This window comes from Panthera pardus, unplaced genomic scaffold (assembly GCF_024362965.1).
Source record: "Panthera pardus isolate Hobbes unplaced genomic scaffold, ASM2436296v1 HiC_scaffold_12, whole genome shotgun sequence".
Classification (NCBI taxonomy): domain Eukaryota; kingdom Metazoa; phylum Chordata; class Mammalia; order Carnivora; family Felidae; genus Panthera; species Panthera pardus.
The window spans coordinates 65,874,773-65,895,790 of record NW_026526677.1 but is presented as its reverse complement, the minus strand read 5'-3'; the positions used below and the strand labels follow the sequence as shown (position 1 = coordinate 65,895,790).

Below are 21,018 nucleotides of genomic sequence, written 5' to 3'. Positions count from 1 at the left end.
TAATAGTCTTTTATGGTTTGTTTCCCTCTCTGTTTTTATATTATTTTTGCTTCCCTTCCTTATGTTCATCTGTTTTGTTTCTTAAATTCCTATGAGTGATATCATATGATATTTGTCTTTCTCTCAGTGACTTATTTTGCTTAGCATAATACACTCTAGTTCCATCCATGTTGTTGCAAATGGCAGGATTTCATTCTTTTTGATCGCTGAGTAATATTCCAGTGTGTGTGTGTGTGTGTGTGTGTGTGTGTGTGTGTGTACCACATCTTCTTTATTCATTTGTCAGCTGATGGACATTGGAGCTCTTTCCATATTTTGGCTTTTGTCAATAGCGCTGCTATAAACATTGGGATGCATATGGCCCTTTGAATCAGCACTCCTGTATCCTTTAGATAAACATCTAGTAGTGCAGGGGTGCCTGGGTGGCTCAGTCCGTTAAGCATCCGACTTTGGCTCAGGTCATGATCTCGTGGTTCGTGAGTTCAAGCCCCATGTTGGGCTCTGTGCTGACAGCCCTGGAGCCTGCTTTGGATTCGCTGTCTCCCTCTCTCTCTGCCACTCCTTTGCTCATGCTTGTGCTCTCTCTCAAAAATAAATAAACATTAAAAAAATTAAAAAAAATACCTAGTAGTGCAATTGCTAGGATGTAGGGTAATTTTATTTTTAATTTTTGAGGGACCTCCACACTGTTTTCCAGAGTGGCTGCACCAGCTTGCATTCCCACCAGCAGTGCAAAAGAGATCCTCTTTCTCCACATCCTCGCCAACATCTGTTGTTGACTGAGTTGTTAATTTTAGCCATCCTGACTGGTGTGAGGTGGTATCTCATTGTGGTTTTGATTTGTATTTCCCTGATGATGAGTGATGTGGAGCATATTTTCAAAAACATGTTGTTTCTTGATTTACTGTAATGTTTTAGGTGTTTCAAGGGCAGGATATCTCCACCTCTGTTTTAGTAGTAGAGCAGAGAGTATTTTGTTTTTGTAGAATTTTGGTAATTTAGAATGTGTTTCCCCCTTGAGGCATACAGTACTTGGTCAGAGGAAAAGGGAGTAACTGAGCACTGTGCAGTTATTGGAGAGGGTGCATGAATCCATTTTCTTGCCAAGCATATACTGTTTTTTCAAATGTAATTAGATGCTGTTGTGTATTCATTTATACCAGTATTAAATTTATATTAGCTTCTCCTGTGTATTTTCTCAAGCAGTGACTATTAAATAGAGCATGTATGAAAATTCTAACATTAGGGGCGCCTGGGTGGCGCAGTCGGTTAAGCGTCCGACTTCAGCCAGGTCACGATCTCGCGGTCCGTGAGTTCGAGCCCCGCGTCAGGCTCTGGGCTGATGGCTCGGAGCCTGGAGCCTGCTTCCAATTCTGTGCCTCCCTCTCTCTCTGACCCTACCCCGTTCATGCTCTGTCTCTCTCTGTCCCAAAAATAAAAAACGTTGAAAAAAAAAAAAAAAAAAAGAAAATTCTAACATTAACAAGGGGGCTTCATACATAAAAATGTGAGGAACCACTGATTAGAAGAATTGAACTATATTCATTTAATGATTATTTATTAAAAAAAATATTTTTTAAGTGGGGCCCCTGGGTGGCTCAGTCAGTTAAGTGTCCTAATTTGGCTCAGGTCATGATCTCACAGGTCATGAGTTTGAGCCCTGCGTCGGGCTCTGTGCTGACAGCTCGGAGCCTGGAACTTGCTTTGGATTCTGTGTCTCCCTCTTTCTATGCCCCTGCCCTGCTCACACTCTGTCTCTCTCTCTCTCTTTCTCTCTCTCTCAAAAATAAACATTAAACAATTTATGAAATATCTTTTTTAATGTTTATTTTTGAGAGAGAGAGAGAATGAGAGCACACATGCAGGGAGTGGCAGAGAGAAAGATAGACTGAGGATCCAAAGGGGGCTCTGCACTGATAGCACAGAGCCCAATCCAGGACTAAAACTCATGAACCATGAGTTTATGATCTGAACTGAAGTCAGACACTTAACCAATTGAGCCACTCAGGTGCCCCTAAAGTATTGGTCTTTTTAAAAAATATTTATTTATTTATTTTGAGAGAGAGGAGGAGATGCATGAGCTGGGGAGGGAGGGAGGGAGGGAGAGAGAGAGAGAGAGAGGAAGAGAGAGAATCCCAAGCAGACTCTGCACTCTCGGTGAAGATCCTGATGTGGGGCTTGATCTCATGAACTGCAAGATCATTACCTCAGCCAAAACTGAGAGTCAGATGCTTAACCAACTGGGCCACCCAGGTGTCACTAAAGCATCTGTCTTATACAGGTACACTGTGGTAGCTATTGTGTTCTTGCCTTTCTAACTATCCATTTATGAATATAGGAGACTGGATGGTCTTTTTTGTACAGTGGACTCTCCCATATCACCCCTTTTCTGTACTTCTCCCCATGTCATTTTCTCTTTAAATAATTTATTTCTAATTGTTTCCTTTTTAAGATTAGGAGTAGGTTACCAAAAAAGTATGGAAGGGGGGAATACAATTCTCTCTCCTGGTTAATATGCACAGAAGGATGTGTGCAGAACAGTGTCTTATTATACAGAATGATGATTTCATTTGAAGGGTATGTCTGAGGAAACTTCCACTTTCCTTCTTAAAATGGAAACTAGACCTGCAAAGGATGGCAATGAAGAGAACATCCCTGTGGGAAGGGAAGGACAATCCTGTCTCTTAGACTCACCTTCCTCTTGGAGGGACTTGGACCATTTCCTTTGTCATCACCACAATATCCTCATGGAATATTGATCTTGTTTTAGCTTGGGCTACCTGCTGTATGAGGGATAACAACTTAGTAGGATTCCTCTAGTAGATATCCAGCCTTCTTCGGGTACAGACCCATGGCCTGCCTAAGCCTTACCTTCCAGATTTTGGTTCCTTCTTTGAAAACCTGTGTCCTTCCAACATGAAGGTGTCTACCCTTTCAGGGGAGATCAACCTTGCCTAGAAACAATGTGTCTCTATTTAGGAACTCTAACAATATAATGCCACAGTTCCAAAATTAATACAGGACATACACATCAAGTGGAAGAAAGGGGGTCTTATTTCATTTTAGCATCTTTGGATTAGAATTGGAAACCAGAGAGCCCTCTTTTAAGGTACTTTTGTTTATTGGAGGTATGAGTCCATTTTTTTTTTTTTTTGTCCTGTATATCTCTGAGTATACTTTTCATACCTTTAGTAAAATTTCAATTAGCTGTGATCATATATCTGGATGCATAAATAAAACTGTGTACTATGTTTTCTAAAATGAAAGGCTATTGTATAAGAGTTAGTGTAATTTTAAAAAATTTTTTATTTTATTTTTTTGAAAAAGAGAGAGAGAGGCAGAGGGAGAGGGAGAGAGAGAATCCCAAGCAGGCTTCACGCTCCACACGGAGCCTGACTCCAGGCTTGATCTCACGATCATGAGATCATGACCTGAGCTGAAATCAAGAGTCTGATGCTTAACTGACTGAGCCACCCAGGCACCTCTGTGATTTTGTTTTTTATTAGTGACTAATTAAATGGGTTAAAAACAGTAATAGTAACAATTTTTGAGTCAGGCTGGTGAAAAGACCAATATTCCACATATTCTTCACTTTAACCATTAGTAAATGGCTGGAGAATATGTCCTTCATTTTACAAATTTGGAGAAAGCTAGTATAGTGTCTCCTGCTTAAGGTTGACATTGGTAGTCAGCTCTCTCTGCAGTAGTATGTTACAGTGAAAAATTCAGACTGGGTTTCTTTGGAGGTAGGATTGGATAGGGGATAAAAACACATGAAAAAATTGTATTTGATTTTTATTTTTTAGTTATGTTATCGTGGGCGAGTATTCTGACCTCTCTGAGTGTCGGCGACCTTTTTGTAAGACTGGTGTAATGAAAGTGCCCCTAGAGCTCCATTGGGAAGATGGTGATATGATCTGTATAAAGAAAGCCCCAGCATGGTGCCAGAGACGTAGTTGGTGCTGTGTGATTTACTTTCCTTTCTCCCCTGCATCCCCAAATTGCCACCCAAATTGTTGGTGACAGGTATAATGTTCTAATAGGCTTTTCTGGATGTGAACTTTATTCTTTGAACAGTTTTAAAGTCCAATAGTTATTTTTGCCACAATAAATTTTACTTAAAGGATATTCTCTTTGTTCCTTCTTGCCACCACATTCTTATGGATTTCTTTCTTATCTACAAGGTGGAGGGAAATATCTCTTGAAAACTGTTGGGACCACATTTTAGAAAGAACTGCTGTATGTGACTAGAGGTGTGTTTGCTTTTTGAGTTCATGCTTTGTTGCTTTTACAGCACTATTATCTATTTTAGTTATTTCAGTAAACCAAATTGCAAAAATAATTAAAACCTCTAGTTCTGCCTCCAACTTGTGACCTTGGTCAAGTCACTTGACCTCTTTGAGCCCAGTTTCTTCAGTTGAACACAGATCAAATGATTTCTAAAGCCCTTGTTCCCTTTCATGCTGTGATTTATGAAATCTCTTTATTCAGGAGCAGAGCTCAAAGTGGCATGTGGATCCTAGTTCTCAACGGCAGAGGGCACACGGCCCCTAGTGTGCTGGGCTGTTAGGTATTGGAAACATTCTACAGTTTTGTAGCCTGAAGTTGATATTCTTGAAGCTAGGAAAAGCCAAGAAAAGTGTAAACTAATATTTTGCAAACAGGATTTCATAGCCTGTTTCTAGCTATTTAATATTTAGGTGAAACACTAAAAAAATAGGAGATTTCAACATTCCAAGGGTACTTCCTATAATTAAGTGAAGAGCTTTAGAGTTTTGTTTTGTTTTGTTTTGTTTCTGAAGAGCTTTATCCTTTCCCTCCCCCTTATTTACCCCATCTAAGTACCCCATGCTTAGGATTGGTTTCCAAATGGGATGGAGAGGAGAACTAACAATTATTAAGTACTTATTATACATTAGAAACTATACCTGGTACTTTAGATACACTTTCTCTAATCATCACAGCAATCCTTTATTTTATTTTATTTATTTTTTTTAATTAAAATAATTTATTTTATTTTATTTTTATGTTTTTAAATTTTTTAATGTTTATTTACTTTTGAGAGAGAGACAGACAGACAGACAGAATGTGAGCCAGTGAGGGGTAGAGAGAGGGAGACACAGAATCCGAAGCAGGCTCCAGGCTCTGAGCTGTTAGCACAGAGCCTGATGTGGGGCTCGAACCCACGAACCATGAGATCATGACCTGAGTGAAGTTGGGCACTTAACCGACTGAGCCACCCAGGTGCCCCTAAAATAATTTTTTTTTTTTAATCTTTATTTGAGAGACAGACAGAGTGTGAACGGGGGGAGGAACAGTGAGAGAGGGAGACACAGAACTCGAAGCAGGCTCCAGGCTCTGAGCTGTCAGCACAGTGCCCAAAACAAAGGCTCGGATCCATGAACCGTGAGATTATGACATAAGCCAAAGTTGGACACTTAACTGACCGAGCTACCCAGGCACTCCAGCAATCCTTTAAATTGTGTTATCCTTATTTTATATAGGAAGATACTGGGCTCAGAAAGGTTAAGTGACTTGCCTGAGGCCTCACAGTAGAGATTCAAGTTTAGGTCTATTAATTTGCAAAGCTGCTTTCTCTACCTGAGTTCTTCCCTTTTCTTCCTAATCTAAATGGTTAGGGATGAATTGCTCACAGCAGTAGTGGCCAGACAGTGGTCACACATGGAAGTTGGCTTTCTCTGGTTCTCAAGTTTTTGTGGCCCTTGTAATTCTACATGGTTTCAAATTTGAAACCTTTAGACTGGATTATTGAAATACGGTTTTTTGTGGGCTACTTTTTAAGGGTACAACAATATCTCATTTTACAAGAAGCAGAATAATCTTTGAGAATCCCATGGTAAGGTGTCTTGTTAGAGAGACATGTACCTACTTTCTTTAAGTCCAGCACAGCCAGTCTTTTCTTCTTTGGTGAAACAGATGATGGTTTTTCCTTTTGAGCTTCAAATGATGACGTTGGCTTGTATTTGGGGACCATGTTGGGTGGTAATGCACATCTTTAAACACCAGAATCTCATTCAGAAGGGTGAGATGTTTACAGTATTAGAGGTATTCTGAAACCTAGGTCAAGAGAAGGAATAGCAGATTCATGTTCCATTTTGTGGCTTAGGCTAACTTAGTCGTTGTTAAAACTTCAGCTGTACACCTGAATCACTTGGAGGGCTTGTTAAAACACAGACTACTGGGTTCTACCATCCACAATTTCTGATTCAGTAGTTCTGGGATTTAGCCAGAGCATTTGCATTTTTAACAGATTCCCAGGTGATGCTGATGCTGACTTGTAGGGACCTCACATGGAGGAGCGCTATACTTACTGAATGGAGGCAAGTGGAATCACTTGTCTATCTTCCCTCCATTGTCTGTTTCTCTTGCTCTCTTTTATTTTTAGGCTGAGTGGGTATAGTTGAATTAGTTTATTTGTTTTTAATTTTCTTAATGTTTATTTTTTTTGAGAGAAAGAGAGAGACAGAGGACAAGTGGAAGAGGGGGAGAGAGAGGGAGACACAGAATCTGAAGCAGGCTCCAGGCTGTGCTGTCAGCACAGAACCCGATGCAGGGCTTGAACCCACAGGCTGTGAGCTCATGACCTGAGCCGAAGTCGGACACTTAACCGACTGAGCCATCCAGGCGCCCCTAGTTTAAATTAGGGCTCAGCCTAATTTTAAGTTTAAGCCTCAGTTTAAGTTGTGGCTCAGCCAACACTTTATCCCATTGCTTAACTTACTTCTTGGTCCAGAATGAGAACTTGGCCATTCAATAGATGCTGGTTGAATGAGTGATTGATTATATATGTTGAATTAACATATATAATGCTACTGGTTTTTAGCACATGGACATCATTATTATAAACCTGTTCTATACAAACTGTTTATTTTCCTGAGGGAGGCCATCTTTAGATTAGAATAGCTTATGTATTAGGACTATATATAGCAATGATCATGGACATCAGGAGGTATGCAATTTAGTGCAGTTTTGAGAAACTTGCCTTTTGGGACCTCTGGTATGAATGTGAAGTAGGTATGTGTGTATAGATGGAGCTGGGTTATGGAGTCCCATCTGTTTTAGAATGGCCTACAGAAGTCTTGCAGAGCCTGGTTTAGGCTGGACAGGCTGGAGCAGCTCTGGATCACTGGGTCTGCCTCAGACCAGATGCAGCATTTTCACTTCTGTGTCTCCCAAGTACTAGAGAAATTCATCTCCGTGATCCTTTTTTTTAAAGTTAATTAATTAATTAATTAATTAATTAATTAATTTAGAGAGAGAGAGAGAGAGAGAGAGAGTGCATGTGCATGGAGGGGGGGCAGAGAGGGAGAGATTGAGAATCCCGAGCCAGCTCCACACTGTCAACGCAGAGCCCATAGGGCTCGAACTCATGAGTCATGAGATCATGACCTGAGCCCAAATCAAAAGTCGAATGCTTAACCCACTGAGCTACCCAGTTGCCTCTGGCCCTATGATCCTAAAGGCTCAGTGGGCCTCTGTACTGTGGGATAACACTGTAAATTCAGGTAGATTGCGCATGAATCTTACCATGTTGTAGGATTTGATAATTATATTTTAAATGGTGAGTTTAGTAAGTGAAAGGTTAAAAAAATCCCCAAAATTTAAAGTTCACTTAAAAAAAACCTTTTTTTAAAAAGTTTTATTTATTTTTGAGAGAGAGAGAGAGACAGAGTGCAAGCAGGGGAGGGGCAGAGAGAGAGGGAGACACAGAATCTGAAGCAGGCTCCAGGCTCTGAGCTGTCAGCACAGAGCCTGATGCGGGGCTCGAAGCCACAAACTGTGAGATCATGACCTGAGCCGAAGTCGGGAGCTCAACCGACTGAGCCACTCAGGCACCCCCTAAAGTTCATTTTTTTTAATGTTTATTTATTTTTGAGAGAAAGAGAGAGTGCAAGTGGGGGAAGAATAGAGAGAGAGAGATACACAGAACCTGAAGCAGGCTCCAGGCTGTGCTGTTAGCACAGAGCCCAATGCAGGGCTTGAATTCATGAACCGTGAGATCATGACCTGAGCCGACTGAGCCACCCAGGCACCCCTAAAGTTCATTTTAAGCTTGAAATTATTATGTCATTTTTATCATTTTTGACACGTTTTATACACGTTTTAAAGTCTCAGTGTGTATTTTGTCTCTTTCAGTATAGATTAAAATTTCTTCCTTTAAATTCATCTTACTTTTTTTGTGTTGAAATATTTTCAAGTAAATTGCAGACAGCATGACATTCTATCTCTAAATCCTTCGATATACAGGTGTAAAAAGTAAAAACATTTACTTATGCAGCCACAACAATATGATCACCCCTAACAAAATTAATAAGTTATCAGATTCTTCTAATACCTAGTCCATATTCACATTAACCTAATTGTCCTAATTATCATTTGTATCATTTGTTCAAACTAGGATACAATCTGGAATCATGCATTGCATCTGGTTATTTTGTTCCTTAAATTTTGTTTAATCTATTTTATTTATCATGACATTGCCTTACCATTGTCTTATCGCACATTTGGATTTGTCCAACTGCTTATTCAGAGTGCCTTTAGCTTGTTGTTCTACACTGTGTATTTCCTGGAAACAGGAAATTAGATCCATAAGAAATTAGATCTAAAGGCTGGAAAAAGATACAAGTTGAACATTTTGGGCACGATTTTATCATAGGTGAAGTTTGCTTTGTGTTGTACCATGTGAGGAGGTGCATACTCTATGCCTGCCCCACTGTTAGTGATGCTAATTTTCATCACTAGATTGAGGTGATGGCAGCCTGATTCTTCCATTGTAAAGTTCCATTTTGCCCTGGTGACAAGAGAGCACTCTCCATGATATTACTCTGGCACTAAGATGAATCTTCATTTCCCTGTCATTTATTCTCCTAATGTTTTTAACACCATGTGGTAATTCTTGCCTGAATCAGTAACTTCATAAGGGTTTGCAAAACTGTCATTTTTCTAATTCTGTCATTCCTTCTGCATTAGCTGACATTTAATTAAACAGAGGTCTTTTTCATTAACTGGGACTATTTGGTACCTTGAAACACAATTCTGTTGGAAACTCAGGTTAAATATTGAGTTCTTTTTTGTATTCCCAATTTCTAAATTAGGAGTTGGTTTAATAAATACCTTAAATGGTGGCATATGACCATATATATTTGTTTCCTTTTTGATATCCATCTGAACTAGTAGATTTTTGTGAATTGAATGCTTCAATCAGCTACAATCATTATTCTTTATATGTTCAATTTGTTTTATGTTCAGTTTGTTAAAACAAGCCAATAATATAGTCCCTTGTAGTTGGTTCCTATATCTGTTAGACATCGCTGCATTAATTTTTGAGCACTTCCTTGCTTCCATGCACAGCAAGATGTATAGGTTTATCATTTAGCTTCCTTGTCCCAAAATGTTAGTCAGCCACTTCACTGACAAGCCCTAGTTCCTTTTAGTGTGGAATGGTATTAAACACCAAAATCCTAGTTCTTGGAATGTCAGTTGTTACTGGGGTGACAGTGTTTATAGACCTTTTCAGTGGTCTGTTTAATCCTTGAATTTTGATATTGAAGTTTGGATAATGAAAATTCAAAACATAAGGGATATCTGTATTTTAAAAATTTAATGAATTCGTATCTCTATTTCCACTTCAGTTTTACCATACTGTGTTTTTAAGTAACTCCTTGATTTTATAATTGTTATCTTTTATCTTTTCTGTTATCACTGAGAATCTTGAGTACCAATAACATTGTTTTATTGTTGTTGTTGTGTTTAGGTAGGCTCCACACCCAGCGTGGGTCTTGAACTCACAACCCTGGGATTAAGAGTCACACGCTGTCTACCAGCTGAGCCAGCCAGACACCCCAAACATTGTTTTATTTTACAATATAAAGAAAGTAACTTCAAAATAACAGTGCCAATATTACTACTGCAATTAAAATCAATTAAAAAAATTTTTTAACATTTATTTATTTTTGAGAGAGACAATGCACGAATAGGGGAGGGGCAGAGAGAGAGGGAGACACAGAATCTGAAGCAGGCTGTAGGCTCCAGGCTCCGAGCTGTTTGCACAGAGCCTGACACAGGGCTTGAACTCATGTACTGTGAGATCATGACATGAGCCAAAGTCAGATGTTTAACCTACTAAGCTACCCACGTGCCCTTGTAATTAAAATCAAATGAAGTTTAAAAAGTTTTGTGAATATTTTTGTAGCTTAGTTCGGTTTTAATGGAAGAATAAGTTTAATTACTTTTTTGTTGATCTCATTTACTTTCCTCTGAAATTTGTCTGCTTTGTTTTTGTCATAGGTTGATCATTTTGGATTTACTACAGATAAAACTTTTAAACAGCGGTACTTACTAGCTGATGAACACTGGAAGAAAGATGATGGATCAATACTTTTCTACACTGGTAATGAAGGGGACATTGTCTGGTTTTGCAATAATACGGTATGTGCAAATTTGTGAAATTCCTATGCTCACTTTGCCTTTTATTATGACAAACTAGAAAAAAATGTTTTGCGGTATATATGACCAAATATTACTGTACTTAATCAAGAAGCTCTTTAGAGCTTAAAGAATTACTCATGAAAAGAGTGAAATACTATTTTTGGACAACTGAATCTTAGATTTTTTTTTTAATCCCAATTTATTTCTAGAGTGAATAAGGATATGAGGGACATGGGAATAGGAATATTATTGCATATAGATTTTTTTGGTTTTTGTTTGTTTTGATTATGGTCTCCAGGATATAAACATGAGGGCATGAATTTTTGTTTTTTTGTTTAGTATTGTATTTTCAGTCTAAGAACTGTGCTAGACATACAGTACGTGCTCAATAAATATTTGTTAAATGAATGAATAAAATCTAAACAATGCCAGTGCAAATAAGAAAAACAAAATGCAAGTTTGATTGTCAAATAGGAATGGACAGAGGTAAAGTTGTAGCTATATTTTGGTTTAGCTTTCCTGTTCTACTATTTTTCTTATATTTGTGAATAAAAAAATACTATAGATGTTAGCTTGCTTTCCTGACCATACATTCTATTGTCTTTTATAATAACACTTAAATCCATTAACAAAATTTACTTTAGAAGGACACTTGAAAGGAAGATATTTTCCTTTTTTTATGTTCTAGCGCTATGACTAGAAAATGTCAATTTTCTACCAAAAAGTTAGTCTGTGAATTACCTTAAACTGAAGACTGAATCACATTTTCTCCATTGCCAATGTCTGCCGCGGTGCCTGGTATTCAAGAGGTCTTAGTAAATGTTTGTTGAACTAAACTGAATTGAAAGCAAAGATATCGACCCAATTATAATGTTATTGCATTTCTCATTTTTCAATATTTCCTTAAGACTGTTGAGTCTAAATATGTTAGTTGAAATCAAATAATTCAGGTCCTAGGATGTCTATTTCTCTTACATCAGTGACAAGTGAAATCAGGATTTATTTTCCATCAGATTCCTGCTTAGTTATTCTGTGAAACACCTGAGGCTGCTTTGTCTTTTTCTCTTTCTCATGTGTGATTTCCCATTTATGCCACGGCCATGGGGCAGCTTCTCATGTCCAGTTATTTTTCCCAGCTCTTTTTCCTCTTATAGACAGGCAGATGTTCTTGCCTCCACTGCTCTGACAGGCAGCATAATTTAAGGCTTACCTTAGAAGTGACAGAAAGGAAGAGCTACACAGTGTAGGAACAGTTCCAGGGAAGTGACTAGATGTAGATCCTTAGAAGCGTCCTGGCCCTTTCCCAGCCCTAGACACCTCCCTTTATACTAAAATGTCCTGGTTGCACTATCACATATTCTGGATGTTCATTTATTAAGAGACTGTAGCAGAATGGTCAAGAATGATAGACTGGTTAGGATTGAATTCTGGTTTTGCCATTATGCTGTGTGACTTTGGGCAGTCTCTTCTTCTGTGCCTTGGTTTTTTTACCTGTTAAATGGGTGTAGTGATAATAATCTAGTTCATACAGTTGCTGTGAGGACTAAATAAGAGTTAGGAATTTAGGACAGTGCTGGCACATAGTGTTATTAAATTGTTAATATATTACATGGACCTCTTCTGAAAAATAAAAACACCCTGAAATAGATGCAGGCAAAAATTACTGACCACAATCAATGTTCAATTAAATTGCTTCCTTTGAAAGCCTGAGTTCAGCTCCCCAGAGGCCTGGCTATTTTGATAGATGATCCTTACCTTTAAGAAGCTCACAGTCTGGGGGCACCTGGGTGACTCTGGGTTGAGCTCTTGGTTTCACCTCAGGTCATGATATCATGGTTTGTGAGTTCAAGCCTTGTGTCAAGCCCCTAGTCGGGCTCCAGGCTGGTGTCTCAGAGCCTGCTTGGGATTCTCTCTCTCCCTCTCTCTTTACTCCTCCCCTGCTTGTGCTTTCTCTCTCTCAAAATAAATAAACTTTAAAAAAAGAAGTTCATAGTCTGGTAGGGTAAGATACATATAAACAAATATTTCAGCATAGTAATAGAGATCTATACCTAGCACGGTGGTGTTGAGAGGCAGGACTGATTAGCAATGCCAAAATGGGGCAGGCAGAGGAGGGCATGCTTGAGCTGGTTGTTACAGGGTCTGCAGATAAATGGCAGGAAATGGGCAAGGTGTTAAGAGAGAAAGTGAGGGTTATTGAAACCATCACAGATAACAGGTTAAATTTTCCATCGTCACCTGCATGTAGCTCTCTAAATTGTTCATTTATTGATCAAGATGAATAAAAACTTTTAGAGGTTCTTAGCCCTTGTTAGGAAGCAGCAGTTCATTAAAAAACAGCAGTGTGCCCTAGGAATGACAAATAGTTTTTAATCTGTGCTAAATTTAAATCTAATCGATTGATGTTGGCTGTCTAGAGTGCTTTGTTGAGAAGGATTCTGAGGGCACCACTTGAGGTAAGTGAAAAAATTCAGTGATTGATTAATGACCAGCATTAAGTATGGAAATAAGATCTGAAAGCATTTGATGATTGTACTGTGAAGCTAGCCTGTGCTTGAATCTTGGCTCTGCTGCTTTCTAGCTGTGTGACTGTTACAGGATATTTAAACTACTGTGCCTCAGTGTCCTTGTCTGTAAAATGGGGTTACTAAAAGTACCTATCTCTTAGATTGTTGTGATAATCAAATGAAGTAATATATATGGAGTATTTAGAGCAGCCCGACACATTGTAAGTACTCAATTATTATTAGCTATTGTTAGCTACTACTTATTTTTGAGAAAATAAGATTAATATAAAACCCAAGGGAGCCCAGTATGCTTATTTGTATTTCTTTTTTCTTTTATGTTGTAAATGTTTATGGGTAGGCAGCTAACTTACATATCTACAGTTTTTCCTAGACTATTTTATACACAGTGCAATTTGAAGACTGTTTTTGACAAAATATTGATTATGCAGCTCCAGTGTCAGAATAAGGAGAGTTGGAATGATTGGTGGTTGAGTGACTTGGGCTTATTTTTAATTATCTCACTGTACTATAGTATGAGATTAACATGCAACAACGAAACAACAGTTATTTGTAGAACAAATATAAATTGTGCAACTTCTCAGAGCTCTTTTTGGTCTGGTTTAACATTCATCTCATATGACTTGGCAAAAGGTTCAATGACTGTTTCGCATAAAAAAATGATTTTTATCCTGTGAATTTGTAAATTCTCCCTAGGGGTTCATGTGGGATGTGGCTGAGGAACTGAAAGCTATGTTGGTGTTTGCTGAACATCGATACTATGGAGAATCCCTACCTTTTGGTAACAATTCATTCAAGGTAAGTACCTTGTTTTATTGAACTTCACTTTACTGGACTTCACAGATCATGTGTTATTTGCAAATTGAAGGTTTGTAGCAACCCTGTGTTGAGCACAGCATTTTTCCAACAGCATTTGCTTACTTTGTTTCTCTGTGTTGCATTATGGTAATTATTGTAACATGTCAAACTTTTTCATTATTATTACATTTATTATGGTGATCTGCAATCAGTGATCTGGAAGATGCTCACATAAGATGGCAAACTTAATTGATAAATAATGTGTGTGTTGTGACTGTCCCACCAACTGGCCATTCCCCCATCTCTGTCTCTCTCCTCAGGCCTCCTTATTCCCTGAGACATAAAAATGTTGAAATGAGGCCAGCTGGCCTCTGAGTGTTCCAATGAAAAGAAGAGTTGCATGTCTCTCACTTTAAATAAAAAACTAGAAATGATTAAGTATAGTGAGCAAGGCATGTTGAAAGCTGAGAGAGGCTGGAAGCTAGGCCTCTTGTAACAAACATTTAACCAGGTTGTGAATGCAAAGGAAAAGTTCTTGAAGGAAATTAAAATGCTCTTCCAGTGAACATACAAATGACAAGAAAGTGAAACAGTCTTACTGCTGGTAAAGAGAAAGTTTGAGAGGTCTGGGTAGATCAAACCAGCCACAACATTCCCTCAAGCCAAAGCCTAATCCAGAGCAAGGCCCTAATTCTCTTCAATGTGATGAAGGCTGAGAGAGGTGAGGAAGCTGTAGAAGAAAAATCTGAAGCTAGCAGAGTTCATGAGGTTTAAGGAAAGAAGCTGTCTCCATAACATAAAAGTACGAGGTGAAGCAGCAAGTGCTGATGTAGAAGCTACAGTAAATTATCCAGAAGATCTAGCTGAGATAAATCATGAAGGTGGCTACAGTAAACAACAGATTTTCAATATAGACAAAACAGCTTTTTATTGAAAGAAGATGCCATTGAGGACTTTAACAAAGAGAAGTCAATGCCTGGCTTGAAGTCTTCAGGACAGCCTGACTCTCTTGTTAGGAGCTAATGTAACTGGTACCTTTAAATTAAAGCCAATGCACATTTACCATCCTGAAAATCCTAGGGCCCTAAAAAATTATGCTAAATCTACTCTGTGTGTGCTCTATAAATGCAAGAACAGAGCCTGGATGACTACACATCTGTTCACAACATGGTTCACTGAATACTTTAAGACCACTGTTGAGACCTACTGCTTGGGAAGAAAAAAGTTCCTTTCAAAATATTATTGTTCATTGACGATGCATCTGGTCACCCAAGAGCTCTGATGGAGATGTACAACGACATGAATATTATTTTCATTTCTGCTAACACAACATCCATTCTGCAACTCATGGATCAAAGAGTCACTTTGATTTTCAAATCTTATTTAAGAAATACATTTGTGGGGCACCTGGGTGGCTTAGTTGGTTAGGCATCTGACTTTGGCTCAGGTCATGATCTCGCAGTTCTTGGGTTTGAGCCCCACATCGGGCTCTCTGCTGTCAGCACGGAGCCTGCTTTGGATCCTCTGGTGCCTCTCCTATGCTCATTCTCTCTCTGAAAAAACAAACAAACAAACAAACAAACAAAAAACATTTTGTAAGGTATAGCTGCCACAGAGAGCGATTCCTCTCTGATGGATCTTGACAAAGTCAATTGAAAACCTTCTAAAGGATTCACCATTCTGTATGCTATGAAGAATATTCAGGATTCATGGGAAGAGGTCAAAATATCAACATGAACAGGAGTTTGGAAGAAGCTGATTTCAACCCTGTGGATGACTGTGAGAGTTTCAAGAAAGACTTCAGTGGAGGAGGTAACTGCAGATGTCCTGGAAATAAGAGAAACAGAATTAGAAGTGGACCTTGAAGATGTGCTAAATTGCTGAAATCTTGTGATAAAACTTGAATGGATGAGGAGTTGTTTCTCATGGATGAGGAGTTATTTCTTATGGATGAGCAAAGAAATTGGTTTCTTGAGATGGAAACTGCTGCTGGTGAAAATACTGTGAATATTGTTGAAATGTCAACAATGAATGTAGAGAATTAAACAAACTTTAAAGCAGCTACAGGGTTTGAGAAGATTGACTCCAATTCTGAAAAAAATTCTGAGGGGAAAAATGCTATTGAACAGCGTCACATGCTACAAAGAAATCATTCATGAAAGGAAGAGTCAATTGATAAGGCAAATTTTATTGTTGTTTTGTTTTAAGACATTGCCAAAGCCAACCCATCCTTCAGCAATCACCACCCTGACTGGTCAACAGCCATCAACATTTAGGCAAGACCCTCCACTGGTAAAAAAGATGAAAGCTCAAAAAAACTCACTGAAAGCTCAGATGATGGTTAGCATTTTTTATCAATGAAGTGTTTTTAAATTAAAGTGTATACATCTTTTGGGGCGCCTGGGTGGCTCAGTCGGTTGGGTGTCCGACTTTGGCTCAGGTCATGATCTCGTAGTCTGTGAGTTCGAGCCCTGCATCGGGCTCTGGGCTGACAGCTCAGAGCCTGGAGCCTGCTTCTGATTCTGTGTCTCCTTCTCTTTCTGCCCCTCCCCTGCTCATGCTCTGTCTCTCTGTGTCTCAAAAATAAATAAAAACATTAAAAAAAATTTTTTTTTAAAGTGTATACATCTTTTTGGAAATAATACTAATTCACACTTAATAGACTATAGTATGGTGTAAACATAACTTTTATATGCACTAGGAAGCCAAAATAGTCATTGGACTTGCTTTATTAAGATATTAACTTTATTGTAGTGGTCTGGAACCAGACCTGCAATATCTCTGAGGTATGCCTGTATAGTTTTTAATTTTAAGTTTAAAAGGTTTTTTTGAAGTTTAGAATATTACATGTTCTAATTACATGTTCCACTTTAAGAAAGAAATGATAGCTTTAGCTTGAATAGCCTGAAATTTCAATAATTTGTATTTAATCTTTCCTTTTTTATATGCAGTTGAACAGATTGGGTGCTTTTTATTATTTTTATTTTTTTAACATTTTATTTATTTTTGAGAGACAGAGAGAGACAGAGCATGAGAGGGGGAGAAGCAGAGAAAGAGGGGAACACGGAATCTGAAGCAGGCTCCAGGCTCAGAGCAGTCCACACAGAGCCCGATGCAGGGCTCAAACTCATGAACCATGAGATCATGACCTGAGCTAAAGTTGGATGCTTAACCAACTGAGCCACCCAGGTGCCTCCAAGCCCTTTTTAAACTATAATATTATCATTTCTAATGTTGATCATTTTTTAACTCAGTGGGAAATCTTAAGATATGGCTGCAGAGAATGTGAGGGGAACTTCTCATTGTTTCAGAAATATCAGTAAATTATTCTACTTTATAAATTATACACTTATATATTATATTAATAATATATACTGGGTCTACCACAGGAAAAAGTATAATGAGCACTCAAATGTTTAAAAAGGTATTTTTCAATAAAATAAGGACAAATTATCTCTGTCTCAGTGAGTCCAAATGGCCACTTGGATTCCCTTCTGACCTTTCCTAATCTCACAAGGAGTTTTGGCCTTGGCCACAGACTGTACACCCAATAAAAAGGATACTATTTCCTCAACTGAGTCACTCATGTACTTTGTGATTCTGGGTATATGAATTTGCTATCTGTGCTATTATTTACATAATACTTTTCTTTAAACAACTAACTTTTCAAATTTTGCATTATCTTAACAAGGATTTTATGTACTAGTTTTTATTTCTAAATTACATTAAAACAAGTATTAAAATAAAAAAGATTACCTAAGATCATTATGCATACTACCAGTATGCATATACCATCTTTTTAGAAGAACTTGGGGCCAGTAATTTTCTAGGCTGCCTATTTTGAAAGGAGTTTATATATGTATATTTGTGTTTGTTTATTTTTGAGAGAGAGAGAGAGAAGCAGAGAGAGGGAGACACAGAATCCAAAGCAGGCTCCAGGCTCTGAGCTGTCAGCACAGAGCCCAACGCGGGGCTCGAACCCACAAACCATGAGGTCATGACCTGAGCTGAAGTCAGATGCTTAACTAACTGAGCCACCCAGGCACCCCTGAAAAGAGTTTTAATTTTCATTCTCAGAGGTTTTATTAGCTCATATTATAAGTAAATAAAATAAATGAAAATTTCTTGTGTTGTGAATGAAGAACAGAACTATTTGCTGATATTTGTTGGGCTATCGGGGGAAACTCTATTCTTTAGCTTATTCTGCATAATTATCTGATTAGGAGAGTTGATAGATCTTGAAACCATTGGAAGAAGTCAGCTTGTTGCAGATAGAAACATAATGCCACCTAGATCCCCATGATTCATACTTTGTTAGCAAAATGGAACTAAGGGCTCTTTTTGATATGCTTCTTTCCCTTCATGTGCTAACAGAATTTGTCAGTAGCATGGGGGTTAATATTACAAATATTATGCAAGGATTAGAAAAAAATTACATTCAATTATACATAGAAAATTGGAAGTAAAGACTAGTGATAGATAATGAAAGAGGAGTTAAGAGGTATGTATCTTGGGGTATGTATCTTGGGGTACCTGGGTGGCTCAAGAGAGAGCAAGGTGGAAACTGCAGTGCTTATTGTGACTTAACATTGGAAATTATACGTCACTTCTGACACATTAATTAGAACCAAGTCACTAAGCCCAGCCCAAGCTCAAAGAGAGAGGAATAAGACTTTTTCTTTTAAAGGAGAGATACTTTTTTTTTTTTAATTTTCAAGTTAGTTAACACACAGTGTAGTCTTGGCTTCAGGAGTAGAATCCGGTGATTCATCTCTTACATATGACACCCAGTGGTCACCCTGAGAAGTGCCCTCCTTAATGCCCATCACCCATTTAACCCATCCGCCCTCACCCTCTCCAGCAACCCTCAGTTTGTTCTCTGTATTTAAGAGTTTCTTATGGTTTGCCTCCCCCTCTGTTTTTATCTTGTTTTTCCTTCTCTTCTCCTATGTTCATTTGTTGAGTTTCTCAAATTCCACCTATGAGTCCAATCATATACTTTACTAAATCCCTTAGTTTAGCAGGACTCTGAGCTTTACCCCGCTACGTTGCACTGAGGAAATTGTCTCTAGGCAGAGAGACAGTGATCATGGGACTTACTTTATGAATATCCTTCTCTCAGGGATCAACGTCTTGTGTTGCCTGTTTTCTAATGCCTGGATGTAGTTGCTGTATTCCATTTTGTAACTCCAATTTTATAGTTGTTTACAACAGGGTAATTTCCAGTTGTTGGTATGCAGATATAATGATAATCTTTCTGATAAGGAAGGATGAGTTTGATTTTTATTGATGATTCTTCAGTTTTTCACAAGATTCAGTCTACCTTTGCCTGTATAGTAGCCATTTTATTTTTTAAATTTTTTTTAATGTTTATTTTTGAGACTGAGAGAGAGAGAGAGAGACAGAATCCAAAGCAGGCTCTAGGCTCTGAGCTGCAGCCCAGAGCCTGGAGGCTGGACTCGAACTCATGAACTACGAGATCATGACCTGAGCCGAAGTCGGATGTTTAACAGAGCCACCCAGGTGCTCCAGTAGCCATTTTACGTTTCAAAATTTAAAATAAAAATTTTAGGGGCACCTTGGGTGGCTCGATTGGCTAAGTATCCAACTTTAGCTCAGATCATGATCTCGCGGTTCATGAGTTCGAGCCTGGCCTCGGGCTCTGAGCTGACAGCTCAGAGCCTGGAGCCAGCTTGGGATTCTGTGTCTCCCTCTCTCTCTGTGCCTCCCCTGCTTGTGCTCTGTCTCTCTGTCTCTCTGTCTCTCTCAAAAACAAATAAACATTAAAAAAAAGTAATAAAAATTGTAATACAGCAGTTGTTTGTTAAGCTGAGAATTGTATTCCATCACATTTACTATTAAATATTACAGTTTGTTTCTATTGTTTCTACAACCTCAACAAGGTCTTTGGTAAATAGCATTTAATAGAAATTACATTTGAATGCAAAATACATTATGTTCTTCGCACAAACTTAAAATAATTTTTTAATGATTTATTTAAATCAGCATCGTTATTGCGTTGACTGGGCATTTTAACTCAATTGCCTAGAAATTCTGTTTGGAGAAAAACTTATCTAACTGGCTTTTTCCCTGGATCTATGCTATGCCTAAGCTGCTATTATGTGCACATTTATACTTGTTCTTTGTTACTTTTCTTTAGGATTCCAGATACTTGAATTATCTGACATCAGAACAAGCTCTGGCAGATTTTGCAGTGTTAATCAAATACTTGAAAAGAACAATCCCAGGAGCTAAAAATCAACCTGTCATTGCCCTAGGGGGCTCTTATGGTGGCATGCTTGCAGCCTGGTTCAGGATGAAATACCCTCATATGGTGGTTGGGTAAATGCATTTATGTTGGACATGAGCACTTCTTTTTTTATTTTTATTTTTTTAATTTTTAAATTTACATCCAACTTAGCATGTAGTACAACAATGATTTCAGGAGTAGATTCCTTAATGCCCCTTACCTATTTAGCCCATCCCTCCTCCCACAACCCTCCAGTAACCCTCTGTTTGTTCTCCACATTTAAGAGTCTCTTATGTTTTGTCCCCCTCCCTGTTTTTATATTATTTTTGCTTCCCTTCCCTTATGTTCACCTGTTTTGTATCTTAAAGTCCTCAAATGAGTGAAGTCATATGATATTTGTTTTTCTCTGACTAATTTCGCTCTAGTTCCATCCACATAGTTAGAAATGGCAAGATTTCATTCTTTATGATGCTGAGTAATTCTCCATTGTATTATATATCACATCTTTATCCATTCATCCATCGATGGACATTTGGGCTCTTTCCATACTTTGGCTATTGTCGATAGTGCTGCTATAAACATGGGGGTGCATGTGCTCCTTCGAAACAGCACACCTGTATCCCTTGGATAAATATCTAGTAGTGCAATTGCTGTGTCGTAGTATAGTCCTATTTTTAATTTTTTGAGGAACCTCCACACTGTTTTCCAGAGTGGCTGCACCAGTTTGCATTCCCACCAGCAGTGCAAAAGAGATCCTTTTTCTCCACATCCTCGCCAACATCTGTTGTTGCCTGAGTTGTTAATGTTAGCCATTCTGAGAGGTGTGAGGTGGTATCTCATTGTGGTTTTGATTTGTATTTCCCTGATGATGAGTGATGTGGAGCATTTTTTCATGTGTTGGTTGGCCATCTGGATGTCTTCTTTGGAGAAGTGGCTATTCATTGGACATGAGCACTTCTTAATACTGTCACAGCATACTTAGATATTTGTTTCTGT

General features: G+C 38.3%; 1 protein-coding gene across 5 annotated transcripts in view; it reads left to right on the top strand.

Annotated features, from left to right (window-relative positions):
• The window catches only part of PRCP (prolylcarboxypeptidase), a 141,145-nt gene that overhangs the window by 34,145 nt on the left and 85,982 nt on the right, over positions 1-21,018 (top strand). For all 5 annotated transcript variants that reach the window (XR_008421233.1, XR_008421231.1, XR_008421232.1 and 2 more), the window contains exons 3-5: positions 10,309-10,449; positions 13,671-13,772; positions 19,933-20,114. Coding sequence is in view for 2 of the 5 variants with exons in the window: in XM_019449953.2 (XP_019305498.1) it covers positions 10,309-10,449; positions 13,671-13,772; positions 19,933-20,114 (425 nt within the window). In the remaining 3 variants the exon portion in view is untranslated. The remainder of the gene's footprint in view (positions 1-10,308; positions 10,450-13,670; positions 13,773-19,932; positions 20,115-21,018) is intronic.